Genomic DNA, 19895 nt, shown 5'->3' with positions numbered 1-19895 from the left:
AATTACACAATACTGATGAAACTCTACAAGACTTTTGAATACTGCTAGACTTGCAAATCCAGCCAAATAGTTGGAAGTTAGTGAATACATCTCCACTAGAAATATAAGCCCTGAAGAGCTAACACTACCAACTGTCTTCCATACCTTCCCAAGTCACACCCTTTATCACATGAGAAGAGGGAGGAGGTAGGAAATATTTTCCATTTTCTTTCTAGTGTTGCTACTAGAATTTCAGTGAAATACAATGGTGCATGCAAAATCTTCATAGTCACTTAAACATTGAAGACACCACACAACCATATACTAAGTACAAAACTTGAATTATGATAGAGGGAACAATATGAGTCACTAGGGTACTAAATTATGGTTACATGCCTGGTAATGGGGCATTTTGAGGTGGTAAATGTAATTATTGCACAGTAAGATTATTGACATAACATTGAAGCGTACAGAAGAAAGAAACAGAGGGCAGGTGATGATCTGGAACAGATTGTGTGAAAGGATGATAAAAGTAGATTCAGTAGTAACTTGATAGGAATTTAAATATGCTTGTAAAGGAAAAAAAATCACAGGGATATGGGAAAGCAGTAGAGGAATGGGACTAATTGCCTATCACTTTCAAAAACCAGTATAGGCCTGATAAACAAAATTATCTCAATTTGTGCCATATGATTCTATGATTGACTTTGTTTGGCCATGTTGGTACCACTGTGATGAATAAGTATTGTGGTAATTGTTAATAACAGTCATATTCTATTATGCTGTTGTCACATAATTGAATATCTGTGCCCTCGTTATTAACTTATCATTTCAACTTGAGGTCGAAGCACTATAAGTTACCAACCACTTTGAGAAATACTTTATTAGCAATTCTCATGCTATCCCTCTAGAATATTTTCAGTTCAGCCAGAAATTCATCCTTTTCTATGATTTTTATATTTTTGATTTTCTCTCTCCTTAGATACCATTTATTTTCATTTACCTCCAAGGATTGGGAATCGAAAGACAGTTTATGGTGTTTCCTGCTATCGACAAATTGAAGCTAAGGTTTGTTTTCCTTAGTTAAAATATAGATTTAATGATTTGCTTTCACAACTGAAGAAGTGCAATAAAACAGATTGGAAGGGAAAACTAAAACTGTTAATGAAACGCAGCCCACATATACTTCCATATAAGGGCAATGGAGACATGAAAATATCCCATATCTTTACAAAAAGGCAATAAGGGTATGTGATAATGTTCTGAACTCAATGTGTTTGATGCTCAGTTAGTCACTTAATCACAATATGTGAATTTTTCTGGAATTGTTGCTTGCTACTGCAAGGAATCCTTTTCATGCTTTGCTGAACCACGTGATGTGAAAGTCCTATCCAAATGTGTTGATTGTGGCTGTTGTTCTGTGACAACTTCTGCTCTGAGGGGGGCTTAAGAGTGTCATCTTTAAAAGGTGATTCAGGCCAAAGTAGAAGGGCAGCTGTATTCTCTAAATAAGGAAGTAGATACAAGTTATGCCAGTTGTGTGGACCGGGAAGACCACCAGCAAAGGTCACCCATTGAATGTAAGGTCAGTTGTCCCACGATTATGCAGCATTTTGTAGTCTGACTATCTGGCCCACCTTGAATTTGAACCAATTCTGCTAATGGAACTCAGTATTTTAACTTCAGGCTTTAAATGGGCTCCCATCCAGCAAGAACATACTAAATATTAGTCATACTACACTCCAAAACAGTGGATCAGGGAATTGCATTCTTCATGGCTTTAGCAACTTATTCTTGCAGTTGGCATTAAGGATTAAGTGTATCAGGTAGAATGGCTGTAAGTCTGTGCGTAGACATTACCTCAGTAACCATTTGTGAGAAGAAATAAATATAATAGGTGACTAGTAAGGCAATAAAGTAGTTGCAAGAGAGGATGCATTGACATAATAGCATCATGTTAGAAAGACGTAATTAGCCCTGTGAAAGGAGATCCGTGAGGATCTTGATGTAGCCTCGCTGAGGTTAGTTGCAAGCAGTTGGGTAATGAGCTTGTGATTTCCCTTGCTACAAATTTCTGGTAAAACCCACTCATGCCTAGAAATCTCAAAACTTCATTTTGTTGTAGGCACTGGGAAGTCCACGATAGCCTTGACTTTCACATCTCTCAGAGCCACCTTACCATGTCCAATGGTATGGCCTAGATACATAACTTGCGCTTTTACAAATTCACTTTTAGCCAAGCTCATCACCAAATTAGCTTCTTGTACTCGAGTAAATAATTCTTCCAGATGCTGTAAATGCTCCTCCCACGTCTGACTGAAAATGATCAGATCATCAATATAAACAGCACAATTGCTCAGACCTGCAATTACTTTGTTTGTCAGTCTTTGAAATGTTACAGCTGTATTCTTCATACCAAATGGCATGACTTTAAACTGATATAGTCCACTTGGCGTTACGAAAGCTGATATTTCCTTTTGCCCTCTCCGACAATGGTACCTGCCAATACCCTTTTAGCAAATCAATCTTTGTGATAAATTTCGATTGTCCCACTTTCTCAATGCAATCCTCCAACCGTGGAATGGGATATGAATCCGTTTTTGTCACTGCATTCACCTTTCGATAGTCCACACACAGTCTTTGTGTTCCATCCGGTTTCGGTACCGGTACAACTGGCGAACTCCAGTTACTGCAACTAGACTCAATGATATCATTTTGAAGCATGAAATCAATTTCTTTTTGTAGTTGTGATAACTTTGTCGGATTTAATCTATAAGGTTGTTGCCTCACTGAAGATGATATTTCTATACATACATCATGTAAACCTAAATGTGTCTTTCCGAACTTATTTCCACAAATAGGTTTATGTGACTGCAATAGCTTTTCCAAATCACTTTGACACTTGATGGGAAGGTAACTCAATATTGCATTTAAACTTTCAGACTAACCAATTTGATTACAGGAAAATCAATTTCAGGGTCCTGCACTTCTACCTCTTTCTCATCACCTCTTTTGTTCCTCTTCCCTGTCATAGTAATTTTTAAGCATATTTACCTGACACACTCTCTGCTTCTTTCTCCTACATGGAGTATTTATTAAATAATTTACTTCACTCAATTTCTTTTCAATCATGTAAGGTCCACTAAATCTTGCATTTAATGAATCCCCTAGTACTGGTAACAAAACTAATACTTTTTCCTCCAGAAACAAAGCTGCAAATTTTAACCACCTTACCTGCTTTCACTTTCATTACTTGCTGTGAGATCTTTAAATGTTCCCTTGCCAACTCACATGCTCTGTTCAATCTTTCCCTGAAATTTGAAATGTAATCCAGGAGAGTAGTTTCTGAATAAGCTTTCTGATATAACTGTTTTAATTGTAAATCATTTTTCTCTAACTCCACTAACGTCTTTGAGTTAAACACTTCAATTGAACTGTTCTGCATACCTTCCTCCTGAACAATGTTATTAAATACAGTGCCAGCTAATTGGATTTCGACATTTTCTTCTTGCCTTTGAACTGCCTGCTTATCTTGTTTATTTTGTTCTTCCCTATGGGCTTTTGATCTCATTATAACACAATCGGGGAGCAATCCAGGATGTTCCTTCTGTACCACTTCTGTTGACAACACTTCTACTGGCTGCTCAGCTACCATAAGAATCACCCACATTTGCGATCCAACTATATCATTACCCAGAATAAATTGAACTCCTGCAATGGGCAATTTTTCCACCACTCCAACTCTAACTTCACCATTCTTCCATTTGCTCTTTAAATTTACCTTCTACAATGGAATAGGTTTAGCATCTCCACGAAACCCAATTATTATTACCTTCTCCTGCCGCACTCCCTCTGAATAACAAATATCACTGTCTCTTAATCTTTTAACATCTTTGCCGGGTAAAATTTACTGTAAAACCTCGAGAACTAATGGTCTGATTCCTGAGTTTAGAGTTGCTTGGATTAGAAGCAAAGGACAGAGAAATGGTTTTTAACAGAGAATTAGAAATTGTGAAGATGGAGAAGGAGGAAATAGGAAGATAATTAGAAAGAAACTTTACATTACAACTCCACCCTGTACACATGAAAAAACTTTCCCTTCACGTATAAAGTCTTTAAACATTTCTGGAACCTGCTCCTCAGAATTCTCTTGAGTAAACTGTGAACACATTCCCACTTCTTTACCTTTCACTGATTCTCCCTGTTTCACCTGTACACTAACCACTGGTTTCTCCGGTGCCTCAGAACCCACAGCACTTTTACTTTTGGAGTTTTTCTGTACCCCAATAATTCCTACAGATTTTTCCTGCAATCTCCAACACACTGATTTCGTGTGCCCCACTTTATTACAATGAAAACACCTCAATTTTTGAATGTCACTTGTACCTTCAGCAGCTTCCTTTTTGTTCTGAGAAGAAACTTACTGGGAGCTTCCAGCTGCTCCTCTTCCCTGACTACCTACCTTCCTTTCACCTTACCACTTTTTGTCCTTTTCCAATTTGACAGGGTGACAGAAAAAAGGTTTAGCTCTATGAACTAACTCATAAACATCAGCTATCTCTGCTGCTTGTCTTACAGAATCAACCTTCTGTTCCTCCATGAGTTCTCACTACTGAAGGGATTGAATCTTTAAATTCTTCCAAAATAATTACTTCCCTAAGAGTTGCATAGGTTCTATTTTTAATGCCCATATCTACCGTTCAAAATTACTTTGTTTTACTCTTTCAAACTCAATATAAGTTTGCCCAGGCTGTTGTCTCACATTCCTAAATTTCTGCCTGTATGCTTCAGGAGCCAGCTCATATGCACTCAAACTAGCCTTTTTCACCACATCATAATTCACCGACATTTCATCTGATAGTGAAACATATACCTCATGCCCCCTACCTAATAACTTAGATCGTAATAATAATGTCCAGTTTTCCTATGGCCAATTCATCTGTTTAGCTAGCTTCTCAAATGAAATAAAGAATGTTTCAATATCTTGTTCTTCAAACTTTGAAAGAACTTGTACAAATCTAAACATATACCTGCTGGGTTTTACCCTGGAGACAAATCCTTCCTCACCTACTGATATCTCTTTTTTCTAACTGCCAACATTTTCAGTTAGAATTCTCTTTCTAATTATCTTCCTATTTCTTCCTCCTCAATCTTCACAATTTCTAATTCCCTTTTAAAAGCCATTTCTCTGTCCTATGCTTCTATTTCAAGTGACTCTAAACTCAGGAATCAGACCACTAGTTGTTGAGGTTTTACAGTAAATGAAAAAAATATATATACATATACACATCGCTACAAATTACTACAATCATATCTTTTAACAAATTCCCAAACTAACCTCCATTAAGGCAACAGCAACCCATCGACTTAACCAAACACCAGCCAAGCATTTTCACCTTAGGAGTTCAAAATGAGGCTCCTTTCACTGTGGAGCCAGTTGGAGGCTTGCAGCTCCTTTTGATCTTACATTGCCTCTCCCTGCACACCAGAAAACTACTGAAGTTATACCTACCATCACTGATGAGACAATGAGAACTTGAATTCAGTCTCTTTGAACTTTACCTTTTAACAATGAAACCCCATTCACAATACCAATTTTATTAGTAATATAAACATATTGCTTGGTAGCTGTTAGAAAGATGGGCAGAATTTTGCCCTTGATGGGCGAGCGGGGCTCACTGGCTCACAGGCAGCCGATCGCCGCCGCTGAAACGGACCCCGCCGCCATTTTAAGTGGGCGGGCCAAATAAGGCCTACCCGATGGGAAGCGCTATGCGCTTCCTGTGCTGGGGTGGGGTGGGTGGGTGAGGGATTCCCCAACTGTCAGAGTGCGCTCTTTCGCAGCAAAGTGCTGCCTCAGGGAGATCGCGGAAAGGCTGGCAAATATAAAAAATAGAACAATAAATTAATTAGCATGTCCCTATCATGTCAAAATGTCACATGAGATGGGACATGTTAATGAAATAAACAAAAACTTCATTAAATGTTTTTAAAACTGCTATCAAACCTCAGCCCGCCACGGGATGAGGTTTGTAAATAAAATCACCTAACCGCCTGCCCATTGGGCTGTTGCGCCGAGCTGAAGCTCGCACAGGCCCCTCAAAATCGTCGACGATTGGCAAGTTAGGACCTGAACGAGGCCTTTAACTAATGGCGGGCACGTGTCCCGCTGCATAGCGCCCACCAACTGAAATATCGCGATACCACGCGCTGATGTCAGGACGCTCGCGTGATGTCAGCTTGCGACGTTTGAAGTGCTGGCGTGTGGGCTCCGCTCCCACACGCCAGCCAGGAAACTCTGCCCCTTGGATGCTCTATTCAAAAAAATGTAAATGCAGCTATCTCTCTTACACATCAAAACTAATACATATCAAAGCACCCAGACTAGCTGGCTTTAATCCAATTAAGACATACCCGCACACTAAACCACTACTCAAAAAGAAAAGCATTTTCCAAAATATTATATACATTAATAACTCCATGACACTCTGTGAAAGCACAACATAGAAACAAGTGACTGATGGTCCTGTGGTAGGTTGGGGTTGTGGGGGGGGAGGTTGGCGACAAAGAACTTTAAAATGAATGAATAAATAAATAAATAATAAAAATTAGAAAAAAACTGTTGGATTTATAAAGGGGTAAAGATGGAGGAGAGAGCTCATGGTCTGAAGTTGTTGAATTCATTGTTAAGTCCGGAAGGCTGTAAAGTGCCTAATCGGAAATGAAGTGCTGTCCCTCCAGTTTGCATTGGGCCTCACTGGAACATTGCACCAGGCCAAGGACAGAAGATGTGGGCATGAGAGCAGGGTGGTGTTGAAATGGCAAGCGACAGAAAGGCCTGGGTCGTGCTTGCGAACTGAGTGATGTGAAGCGGCCACACAGTCTGCTTTCATATCAAAATTAGTTTTTGTTTACAAATTAATTGTTGCCTCGTGTTAATATGGTTTTGAATTTTGCAACTGTCAGACTAATCTTTTGTTCTCTGGAATTTATTATGTTCAGAAAGCTGTGCCATTGAATGCATGTTTCTATAAAGGCTCTAATCGTAACACACTTGTTCTTAACTTCAGACCCTGAAGGTTCGGCAGGCCGATGTCACAAGAGAAACTGTACAGAAGAGCGTGTGTGTACTCAGTAGGTTGGTAAGTGGACTGAACTTTTCTCAAATATATTTCAAGAGCAGCAGTCTTACTTTACAAAGAAGAAATGTTAATTTATGGAAAGTATTGCAGAGTAAGTACAATTACATTTAACTACTTTGGACATACTTTGGTTTGAATTGTGCAAGAACAAAAAAAGCTTCCTAGATTTTTGAGCAATTTCATTTTTACTAATTTTTTTTCTTATCATATAAAATACCTTTCCCTTTCCCTTGGTGCACATTAAGTGGTTGGGGAACTAGCTTCTGGGCCTCCAGGAATGCTGCTGTCAGCTGATGGTATGGACATGTATAATGAATATCTCTTCTTCCCTTTCGTCAATCCACATGGAATGAATGGCCTGTTACAGAGTTGTGATTGGCAATCTACTGCTTTGGCAAAATATGGATTGTTACAACCGGGATGGAAGGAGTGCACAGTTTATCTTGCCCCAAAATTTCACAGGCCGCACATTAGTGTAAATGTGACCAAAATGGCCAATTATTTACCATGGTCACTGTTAAACCCAGAATAAAAGAGACTTTGACCAGACTTCTTTCAATAAACTCAAATTAGTTGACATATTATAAAACAAATCTTTTTTAAAACAATTTGAAAAAACTGGTTAACACACAATTTGTAACCTGGAAGTGCAACTATCTAACCCTTTTAAAATACCCCAGCATGCACACATGCATGCACGCACACAGATTGGCAGGTAAAGAAAAATTATTTGAAAAGGATAAAGTTCGCAGTATTTTGACTTGTCGATCTGGTGCTCCCTTGTGTGAATATGGAATGCTAGTCCCGATAAATGTCTGGAGGTTCTCATCAATGGGACTTCAGCGTGGAGAAGAATAGAGCTGGATCAATCCTTGGGACCTCCCACTCGTTTCAGCCGCTCAGGTTTCCAAATACAGACAAGTTCCACTGAGATGAGGATTCCTAGCTGGATACTGATAACCACGCTGTTTCAGGCAAGGCAAAGAGAGTGCGAGTTGGGCAGCTTTCCCCTTCTCAGTTTATTCCCAGCTGAGTTCAAAAAAAAAGTTCGAAACGTAGAGACGGTTTCCATAAATCACCTTTCACCTTTGCCTATAAAACAGTTTTTTTCCAGCCATTAAAGAAATTACAGTTCAAATAAGAAAATAGTCTCCTCAAGTGCCATGCTGGTCATGTGATTTCTTGGAAAAGACATGCTTGCTCACAATCCAAGGTGAACTTATGACCGTTTTTTAAAAAGAAGTCCAAGTCAATTCCCAAGTCCCCAAATAATGCCATGTCCTTCCAAATTTTAAAAGAAAATTGTGAAGATATGGTTTCCCAACATGCCTCCGCCTTTAAGAATTGAAAAGCTGATTCCAAATGTGTTTCATTACTAAGTGTACAGGAAAGATATATGCAATTTATATAAAACTAAATTCAAACATGCACACACTGAGTCATTCACTCATAATACAGAATGTGTACAGTTTTCTCTAATTTTCTTGATTTCCTGATAATTCTACAAAAATTGCATTCCTGATGATATCCTTCCCAGCAAGTTACAAAGCTGTGTTAGCAAGCTCCATTGGAACTGTCATTCTGAGTCTTAAATTTTTCTACAGAGGCCAAGGGATTATGGTCAGTAAATACTAGTGTTTCTTTACTTCCATGACAGATAAAAACCTCCAAGTGTTTAAGGGCCAGTAACAATCCCAGGGTTTCCTTTTCTACTGTAGAGTACCTCCTTTGATGCTGATCTAATTTTTTTTTGTTAAGTACCCCACTGGCTTCTCCATGTCTAATTTATCTTCTTGCAATAAGACTGCACCCCACCCCAAGTCGCTAGCATCGATTGCCACCTTGAAGGGTTTAGCAAAATTATGGGTGGCTAACACCAGTTCATTATTTAGGATCACCTCCAGCTTCTCAGAAACTGTTGAGCACTCTCTTGACCGCACCGCAATTGCTGCCTTTTGCAATAAATCCATTAGTGGAGCAGCTATTGTGCTGATAAAGGCAAAATACTGTGGATGCCTGAAATCTGAAACAAAAACAAAAAATGCTGGAAAAACTCAGCAGGTCTGACAGCACCTGTGGAGAGAAAGACAGAGTTAACGTTTCGAGTCCGAATGACTCTGAAACTCTGAAGAAGAGCTATTGTGCTGATGTTTGGCACAAACTTATGATAGAAGGCACACATCCCTAAAAATCTCATGATTTTTCATTTAGTTTTAGGGACAGGGAATTCCATCAAGGTCTGTACTTTCACTGTTCTTGGCAACAACTTGTCCCTGCCCTAGATAAGTTACTTGCACTTTGCGAACTCATTCTTGGCACGGTTTGTTACTAGATCTGCCAACTGTAATTGTTTAAATAGGGCTTCCAATTGTTTTAGCTGATCTTTCCAAATGTTGCTGTAATCAGTACATCATCCAAGCAAACTACGCAGTTAGGAACACTAGTTACAACTTAATTCATTAATCTCTGGAAAGTGGCAAGCATTTTTTAAGCCCAAATGGCATCATTCTGCATTGGTACAGCCCATTTGGTGTGATGAAAGCTGATATCTCCTTAGCTTGCCATGTTAAAGGTGCTTGCCAGGATCCTTTCGATAAATCTATCTTAGTAAGGATCGTGGCACTGCCAACCATGTCAATACAATCTTTGCAATGTGGGATTGGGTAGGAATCCATTTTTGTTACTGCATTACCTTTCTATAATCTCTGCAGACCCTGGTTAACACATCAGGTTTAGGCACTAACACTACTGGAGAACTTGAACAGCTTTGGCTAGGTTCAATTAGGTGATTTTCTAACATATATTGAAATTCTGTTTTTACTTGAACTTGTTGCTCTCCACTTAAACAGTAAGGATGTTGTTTTATAGAAGAAGATTTCCCTGCATCTACATCATGCATAGCTAAAGTTGGACACCCCATTTACCCTTACAAATTTGTTTAAATTCTGCGAGTAACCTCACTAGATCTTCTTGTTGTCCTACCTCTAAGTATGAAAATATGGCATCTAATTAGTGTTAGCTAACCAGTTAGGAGGTTCTATTTGTGAACTGTCCAAGTCTGCCTCACTCTTAATCTCTCTCTCATCCTCCACTGTGACAAATCTGCTCCTTCTCATCCTCCCCACTATGATGGTATTGTTTTAACATATTGATATGATACAGCCAATTCCTTTTCCTGAGATCTGGGGTGCCTATCAAATAATCTACTTTATCAACCCTCTTAATTAGCTTGTATGGAACACTGAACTGTGCTTTCAGAGGTTCCCCCTGTAAAGGAAATAACATGAACACTTCATCCCCTGGTTGTAATGTTTGGTCGCAGCTTGCTTATCTGTCCTTTCGTTCATCCTTGAGAAACTTTAAGATCATTCTTGAGCCACTTTGCAGGCTTCCCTGAGCGTTCCTGGAACAAGGATACATAATCTAACATGTAGGATTTTTCCCTCTGTCCTAAAAAATTTTCTTTGATTAATTCCAGAGGATCTCTTATCTCATGTCCATAAATAAATTCAAAAGGACTAAAAAGTAGATTCATTTGGTCAATCTCAGGTAGCAAATAAAGGAAAGTCCAGTCCTTTGTTCCAATCATAGTGATATTCATGAGAATATGCTTTAATCATTTTTTGAGAGTTTGATGGTGCCTCTCTAATGCTCCCTGTGTATGTGGATGATATATTGTGGACTTTAACTGATTTATACCCAAAATACTCATCATGCTTTGAAAGATTTTAGAGATAAAATTGGAACCTTGATCCGACTGGATCGCCACAAGTAATCTAGAATGAGTAAAAATTTGGGTTAACTTCTCTATCATTACCTTAGCTGTAATTGTCCTTGGAGGGATAGCCTCTGGAAATCAAGTTGTCATTTCTATAATAGTAAGGATATACTGGTGTCCTGCTTTCGTTTTAGGTAATGGTCCCATACAGTCTATTATCTCCCTACTAAATGGTTCCCCAAAAAACTGTTTTGGGAATTATGGGTCCTGGTTTGATTATAAGTTGTGGTTTCCCACCATCTGGCATGTTTACAAAACTGCACCATGTCCTTGTGAAGACCTGACCAGTAAAGCTGTCAATTTATTCACTCTTGAGTTTTCTGTATCCTTACTTGTCCTGCCATAGGAATTTCATGTGCTATCTGTAATATTTCTTTACGATATTTGGGTGGTAACACTAGCTGATGAACAACCGTCCACACCTCATCTGCAGGTCTGTAAGGAGATCTCCACTTCCTCATTAGTATCGCATTTTTACTATAATAGCGTTCTGGAACTCCCTCAGTTTCAGCTGATTATGCTATCTTACTTAACTCTGGATCAGCTTGTTAAGTCTCATCTAGAGATTTACTAAACATCTCTTTTGGATTATCTAAGTCTTTAAAGAAAGTTTCAGCTAATCAAACATCTGTCTGTTTGGCCTCCGATGATGGACTTTGCTTAGCCATTGCTTGAGTAATCTCACAAAGAAAGAAAAATTCCTGGAACCTTTTCCTGTAACTGCTCCATCTCTTTAACCTCACTTGGGCTTTCTGTAATTATGGGAGAAGCTATTACCTTTGCTCTGGCTAAATCATTTCCCAGGGGGAAGCCTACTCTGTCTAAGGTAACTTCTGAACAACCCTTACCGTCACTGTCCCAGACATTAGCTAACACTCCAAGTGCACCTGGTACAAGGTTAGGGTAAATGCTCCCTGCCAATACCATTTGTTAAAACTTTGGCTTTTAATGCGCTTTCTGGGGGAAAAGTTATGCCTTTCTCCAGCAAAAGTGTTTGAGTGGCTTCCATGTCTCTTAATATAATTATAGATTTAGTTGTCTCATTTGAGGGATAAGGAGTTACTTTTTAGCTTGATAAGAATTATTTCTAACCCTCGTATTTTATTCACCTCCCCTGAACTCAAAGCAGTGTTCACACTTGGGTTCACAGCTGTAGTTAATGCTACAACTTGATCTGTTGTATTTTCAATCAGGCTCCTTTTCCTGAATTGTCCTTACATACCCCAATAAGCCCCATAGATTTCCTGCGGGACTTCCAGCAAACTGTACATATGTGTCCCATTTTGTTATAGTGGAAACACTTGGGCCTTAGAATATCATTTCCACCCTCAGTGCTTCCTTTCCAGTCAGCAGAGGAATTCCTAGCGAATTCCCAGCTGTCCCTTCTCTTCCCTGGCTAATTGCCTTTCTTTCACCTTCCCACCTTTTATCCTTCTCGGGTTTGTGGGGGTGGCGGATAAAGGGTTTGGATCTATGGAAAGTTCATAATTGTCAGCCATCTACACTACCTGTCTAGCTTTTGCAACTCTCTGGTCTTTAGCATGGGTTCTAACAACTGGCGGAAGTGAATTTTTAAGTTCTTCCAGAAGAATTATTTCCCTAAGAGCTTCATACGTTGCATCTACCCTTAATGCCTGTATCCAAAGGTCAAAATTATTTTGCTTTATCCTCTCAAATTCAATATAGGTCTGCCCAGGCTGTTTCCTTATGTTTCAAAATTTCTGGCTGTACACCTCAGGGACCAACTCAAACGCACCTGAGAATAGCCTTTCTTACTGCATCATAATCCACAGAAGCCTCTTCTGAAAATGACGCATAATCCTCATGAACTCTACCCACCAACCTATCCTGTAGGAGCAGTGTCCAGTTTTCTTTTGGGCACTTCATTTGCTTAGTTACTCTCTCAAATAAACTAAAGAATGCCTCTATCTCCCTTTCCTCAAACTTTGGAAAGGCTTTAAGAATTTAAACATTCCCCACTGGGCTTTGGGTTGAGGGTGTTTTGTTTGTCATCAGAACTTTCTGCAGCATTAAGACCTCTTTGTTTTAATGTCAGCCTTTTAAGCTGGTAGTCCCTTTCTCATTGCTTCTCTTTTTCCTCCCTTGCTAATTTCTCTCTCTGGAGGTCAAGTTCAAGCTTTTTCATTTCCTTTGCCTCTGCACTCTTTTTCTAGCATTTCTCTTTTTCTGTTAGAATTTTCAGTTCCTTTTTTAAGTTTAAGTTTCTCCATTTCTTTTTCATGTTCAAGCTGCTTCATTTGCAGCTGAATCCTAGATAATTCAGTTGACTCACCCCATGGAGAACGTGGTCTCTCTTGTAACCCTTCCAATTCCAACGGCTGTCCTATTACCTCAACTATGTCTGCTTTCTTTGCACCTACAGTTAATTCTAACCGCAAATTATCTGCCAATCCCATTAGTTTAGTCTTGGTTACTGCATGTAAACCAGTCAGTGTTAAATCTTCCATCTCTAGAAAAGTCTTAGCAACTTACAAAGCCATTTTGGTTTACTAATGTATTAGAAACCTGGTATCTGTCCTTTTATCCTTAACCAATTATTATTACTCTGCGTCCAACCACCCGTTGCCTGAATTTCAAATATCCTGCAAGAGCCTCCAATCTGTGTTATGACCGGGATGAGGGGAGTGCACAGTTTATCTAGCCCCAGCACTCTGCAGGTCCCATCATTAGTGTAAATGTGTAATTTACTTACCAAAATGGCCAATTATTTACCTTTGCTACCGTTAGACCCAGAATGAAAGAGACTTTAACCAGGCTTCTTTCAATAAACTCAGAACGATTGATTTATAGGACGGAATTTTCCCTGCATTGCATTAAGTGCTGTGGCGATCTCTAAGGATAAAACGACTAATGCCGTCCCCTACCTTACCACTACTGTTTGGTGGCTTATAGACAACTTCTGATGCTTTCTGCCCCCTGTTGCTTCTTAACTCCACCCATGCTGATTCTACATTTAGTTTATCTGAGCCAATAGCCCACCTCATTAATGCACTGATTTCATCCTTAACTAACAACAACACCCCACCTACTTTCCATTTTTGCCTGTCCTTCCTAAATATCGAGTACCCTAGCATATTCAACTCCCAGCTTTGCTCACCCTGCAGCCTTGTCTCCATATTCACAATCATATCATACCATTTACATCTATTTGTGCTGTTAATTCGCCTACCTTATTGCGAATGCTCCGTGCATTCAGATACAGTGCCTTTTGGACTTTTAAACATTTTTACACATCTTGAGCCTTGTACCGTTTCTCTGCTGCAGTCTGAGGCTGCTGTGCGCATGTCATCAGCCATGTTATCTGTGCGTAACCCTTGACCCTGAGGACCCAACCCTGCAACCTTTGTGGACCCTGGAAGATGTCAGGGATCTGAGACCTGCTGAGAATGTAGGAGTTGGGGATGCTTCCAGCATATCGTGTGCAGATCTGCATGATGCATTTGTTGTGGTCGCAGACCAGCTGAATATTCATCAAGTGAAAGCCTTTGCGGTTCACATTCTGGACTGCTTGTTGCCACGGAGATCTAACTGCCGCATGAGTACAGTGGATGGCACCCTGCCCTTTGGAAAACCAGAGATCGCTGCAAATCCCAGCGCTCTTGCTTCCTGGCTTTCCTGATCCCAGTCGAAATGCACAAAGTTCTGTGCCTTTGTGAAGATGGCATCCATGACCTCCTGGATGCCCTTGTGGGTGGAGGCATGTGAAATCCTGCACAGGTCACCTGTGGAGTCCTGGAAGGAGCAACTGGCCTAAAAATTGAGTACTGCAGTCACTTTCACAGCCACTGGCAGTGGCTGCCCTCCAAGTCCCCATGGCGTCAAATTATGCAGAAGGTGGCATATTGAGTGACCAAGATGGCATACTGAGTGATCAGTTCCCTAGACATGCGCAAACTTCAGCGACCCTTGTTCTTGCTCATGTGCAGGAATGACTAGCCCCCTCTATAGACCCTGGGTCTATTGAGGCACCTATGAGCGACAGCTTGCCGTGAACCTTCAGCTGCATATGGAGGAGACCCTGCACCCTTTCATCTTGAAGGTAGTGCTCTTCCCTTTGTCGAGCCAGGCACCCCCGTCGCAATCTCCTTCTTTTCTGCTCATTGTAAGCCATGAGACATACAGCTAGATCATCACGATTCATGATCGTGATGTTTGCTTCTTGCAGTACCAAAGAGAATGATGCGATGGTTAGCACATGTCTCCTAAAGACTTCCCTGGGTGAAGTCTCTGGCTCTGCTTGTATCTGAAGGCTCCTTCATGCATGCTGGAGAGTGCTGGCCACTACTTGGATGACCAGTGTTTAGTGCATTTCATGGCTGTCCAAAAGCCCACCCATCTTTGCCCTACTCCACCTGATCAATTGGCGGCAGCTTCAGCCACTCGACTGAATGCTGTGCTCTCAGCTCAAGTGCAGGCATTCCCTTAACCTGCATTGCAAGGCTGTGCTGTTAGCTTGAACCATAAGGATTACTTGTCCAAACCTGAATAAATACATTGCAAGGACTCTGAGTGCCTCCATCAGTGACTGTGTTTTGCAAGGAGATTATACATCTTCCCCAGTCGTCCAAATATTCTGCGGCCCCCTAAAACTCTCATTAATTTGTGAATGTGTGATGCCTCTTCCTTCTTGCCCTAAAGGAGATCCTCACAAATGCTGCGCAATGTTGCGTGCATTCACCTCCGAGTTCTCCTCAAAGGCAGCAGTAAATCATGCCGTTCTGAAGCCATGCTGATGTGGGAATTAAATTTAATGGGGGATGATTCTGGCGTGTGGGCACAATAATAAGATGCAAATACATTAATTTTAAAGTTCCTGATGTTGGACGACAAAATGCAGCCTGCCGTTGATGGTGGGAGGGGGCATTCGAGTCTTCAATTTACATCGCCAGGAAACAAGAACGGATTAACACAATTTCTAATCAGAAGTGTAACTATCTATGCCTTTTAAAATACCCCAATGCGCATGCACACACACACACACATGCGCGCGCACACGTGCACACATACACACACCATTGAAGTACTTTAAAGTTCAAATGAGCATATAGCTCTCCTCTTCAAGTGCCATGCTGGTCATGTGATTCCTTGGAAAAGACATGCTTCCTCATGGGCCAAGTTGAACTTATGACCTTTTTTAAAAAAAATCTAAGTCAGTTCCCAAGTGTCCAATAATGCAATGTCTTTTCAAATTTTAAAAGAAAATGTAGTTCTTGAAGATATGGTTTCTCAACAGGACGCAAACATGTATTTACTGCCTGATTTTGTCGGAGAGAGTTTAAACTAGAATGGCAGGTGGATGGGAGACAGGAGGGGGAAACGACGATAGAAACGAAAGACAGAAAAGTAAGAAGCAAAAGTGGAAGGCAGAAAAAACAAGGGCGAAAAACAAATGGGGTCATAGTGCAAAATAAAGCTAAGGTGATTAACAAGATGAAAAGGACCAAGTCCACAGGCATTGTATCTTAAAGTGCAGAGCATTTGCAATAAGGTAAATGAATTAACAGCTTAAATAGATATGAACGGTCATGATATAGTTGCTGTTACGGAGAAATGGCTGCAGGGTGACCAAGGATGGAAACTGAGCATCCAGGGGTATTCAGTATTTAGGAAGGACAGACAAATAGGGAAAGGAGGTGGGGTAGCTCTGTTAGTAAAGGAGGAAATCAATGCAATAGTGAGGAAGGATTTTGGCTCAGAAAATCATGATGTGGAATCTGTGAGTGGAGATAAAAAACACCAAGGGGCAGAAAACATTGGTGGGGATTATCTATAGGCCCCCAAACAATATCGGAGATGTAAGGAAAGGCATTAAACAGGAAATTAAGAGACGCATGCAATTAGAGTGCAACTGTAATCATGGGTGACTTTAAACTACATATAGATTGGACAAACCAATCTAGCACTAATACTGTGGAGGAGGATTTCCTGGAGTGTGTATGTGGTGGTTTTTTAGACCAACACGTGGAGGAGCCAACTAGAGAGCTGGCTATCCTAGACTGGGCATCGTGCAATGAGAAAGGATTAATTAACAATCTTCCTTGAGGAAGGGCAACCATAAAATGATAGAATTGCCCATTAAGATGGAGAGTGAAAACCAGGGTCACGAATCTAAATAAAGGGAACTACGAGGGTAAGGGGCGCGAGTTGGCAATGATGGATAAAATTAAAAATTGCCAGAAAAAGCAGCAAGCCTGAGGATTGAGAGCATTTTAGAATTCAACAAAAGTGGACAAAAAGATTGATCAAGAAGGGGAAAATGGAGTATGGGAGTAAACTAGCACAGAACCTAAAAACTGACTGTAAAACCTTCTATAAATATGTGAAGAGAAAAAGATTAGCAAAGACAAATGTAGCTCCCTGACAGTCAGAAACGGGAAATTATAATGGAGAAAAAGAAATGGCAGAAGAATTGAACACATATTTTGGTTCTGTTTTCACAAAAGAGGACACAGATAATTTCCCAGGAATGTTAGTGAGAGGGAGGAATTGAAGAAAATCAGTATGGGTAAAAAAAAAATGGTGCTAGAGAAATTAATGGGGTTAAAGGCTGAAAAATCCCCAGGTCCTGATAATCTACATCCCAGAGTACTAAAGGAAGTGGCCCTGGATAATTGGATGTATTGGTGGTCATCTTCCAAAATTCTATATACTCTGGAGCAGTTCCTACAGATTGGAGGGTGGCAAATGTAGCTCCACTATTTTTAAAAAAAGAGAGAAAAAACAGAATTACAGAGCAGTTAGCCTAACATCAGTAGTGGAAAAATGCTAGAGTCTATTATAAAAGATGTGGTAACGGAACACTTGGAAAGCATTAACGGGATTAAACAAAGTCAGCACGGGTTTATGAAAGGGAAATCATGCTTAACTAACCTACTGGAGTTTTTTGAGGATGTACCTAATAGAATAGATAAGGGAGAACCAGTGGATGTGTATTTGGGTTTCAAGAAGGCTTTTGATAAGGTCCCACATATGAGGCTAGTGGGCAAAATTAAAACACATGGGATTGGGGGTAATATACTGGCATGGATTGAGAATTGGTTGACAGACCGGAAACAGAGAGTGGGAATAAATGGGCCTTTTTCCGGATGGCAGGTGGTGACATGTAGGGATCAGTGCTTGGGCCCCAGCTATTCATGATATATATGAATGACTTGGATGAGGAAACCAAATGCAATATTTCCAAGTTTGCTGTGGGGTTGTGAGGAAGATGCAAGGAGGCATCAGGGCGATTTAGACAAGTTGTCTGTGTGGGCAAACACATGGCAGATGCAGTATAACGTGGATAATTATGATGTTATACACTTCAGTGTGAAAAACAGAAAGGCAGAGTATTATTCAAATAGTGATATATTGGGAAATGTGGATGTACAAAGGGATCTCTCATTGTGCACCAGTCAATGAGATTAAACAGGCAGGTGCAGCGAGCCATTAGAAAGGCAATGGTAAGTTGGCCTCCATTGCAAGAAGATTTGAGTTCAGAAGTAGGGATGTCTTACTGCAGGTATACAAGGCCTTGGTGAGACCACACCTTTTGGTTTTGGCCTCCCTACCTAAGAAAGGATATACTTGCCATAGAGGGAGTGCAGCGAAGGTTCACTAGGCTGATACCAGGGATGGTAGGACTGTCATATGAGGAGAGATTGGTTCGACTGGGCCTGTATTCACTAGGGTTTAGAAGAATGAAAGAGGATCTGATTAAAATGTATAAAATTCTAACAGGGCCAGACAGACTAGATGCAGGGAGGATGTTTCCCCTGGTTGGGGGGTCAAGAACCTGGGGCCACAGTCTCAGGGTACGGGACAGGCTATTTAGGACTGAGATGAGGAAAAATCTCTTCACTCAAAGGCTGGTCAACCTGTAGAATTCTCTACCACAGAGGCTGTGGAGGCCGAGTCACTGAGTATGTTCAAGAAAGAAATTGATAAGTTTTTGGATATTAGGGACATCAAGGGGTATGGAGAGAAAGGGGGAATATGGCATTGAGATAGAGGATCAGCCATGATCATATTGAATGGTGGAGCAGGTTCGAAGGGCTGAATGGCCTACTCCTGCTCAGAGTTTCTATGTTTCTAAGTTTTTAGCCAATATGTAGCAATTTCAACTTTGATAGCGATAATGGAGATATACCAGTCTTGGAAAGCTGCGGGTCATGTTTGGAAATGATTGGGGGTGGTGTTACAAATGAGCCTTGCTTTTGAAAACTAGTTGATTTAAAATTAGTAATTGAATTAAAGTGAACACTAATTTTTCGTCAGAGTTCTAACTGTAAGGTAACAAATTTCAACAATTTTACAAACAGGGCCATATCGAAACTCCTAGCTGAAAGCTCTTGGTTTAAGTAAAGTAGCAACAGAGGTTAATGAGGAAACAAAACAAAATACCAGGTTTCATTTTCTAGAAGGATAGAATGATTTTTAAAAATGGTTCTTGAACTGACAGGAAAGTATCAAGAAAGATTGAATAGACTGCAACTCTTTTCTGTAAAGACCCAGTAGAGGACTTCAAGCTTACAAAAGGGTAGACATAGAGAAAATTTGTGAAGGCGGAGCAGGGGTGGCGGTCGGGGAGCAGGGGAGACCAGAATTACAGGCCATTAATATCACAGTCACTAATAAATTTATTCAAGGAGAGGCTAGAATGTGGAACTTGGCTACCACGGGAGTAGTTGAGGGAGACAGCGTAGATGCTTTTAAAAGAAATCTAGATAAAAACATTAGGGGAAAAAGGAATGGAAGGGTATGGTAACAGCATAAGATGAAGAAGGGTGGGAGGATGCTGAATGGAACATAAACTCCAACCTGGGTCTGTTGCACCAAAAGGTTTGTTTCTGTGCTGTAAATAGGAACAGATGAACATACGAATTAGGAGCAGGAGTATGTCATTCAGCCCCTTGAGCCTGCTCTGCCACTCAATAAAATCATAGCTGATCTGATTGTAACCTCAACTCCACATTCCTGCCTACTCCCAATAACTT

General features: G+C 40.4%; 1 protein-coding gene across 1 annotated transcript in view; it reads left to right on the top strand.

Annotated features, from left to right (window-relative positions):
* Positions 1-19895, top strand: part of avl9 (AVL9 homolog (S. cerevisiase)) — a 156376-nt gene that overhangs the window by 25134 nt on the left and 111347 nt on the right. Inside the window, exons 3-4 of the mRNA XM_041189388.1 lie at positions 962-1047; positions 7050-7121. Coding sequence (XP_041045322.1) covers positions 962-1047; positions 7050-7121 — 158 coding nt within the window. The remainder of the gene's footprint in view (positions 1-961; positions 1048-7049; positions 7122-19895) is intronic.

The sequence above is a fragment of the Carcharodon carcharias genome, chromosome 6 (assembly GCF_017639515.1).
Source record: "Carcharodon carcharias isolate sCarCar2 chromosome 6, sCarCar2.pri, whole genome shotgun sequence".
In the NCBI taxonomy this organism is placed as follows: Eukaryota; Metazoa; Chordata; class Chondrichthyes; order Lamniformes; family Lamnidae; genus Carcharodon; species Carcharodon carcharias.
This window is presented reverse-complemented; position numbering and strand designations above follow the sequence as displayed.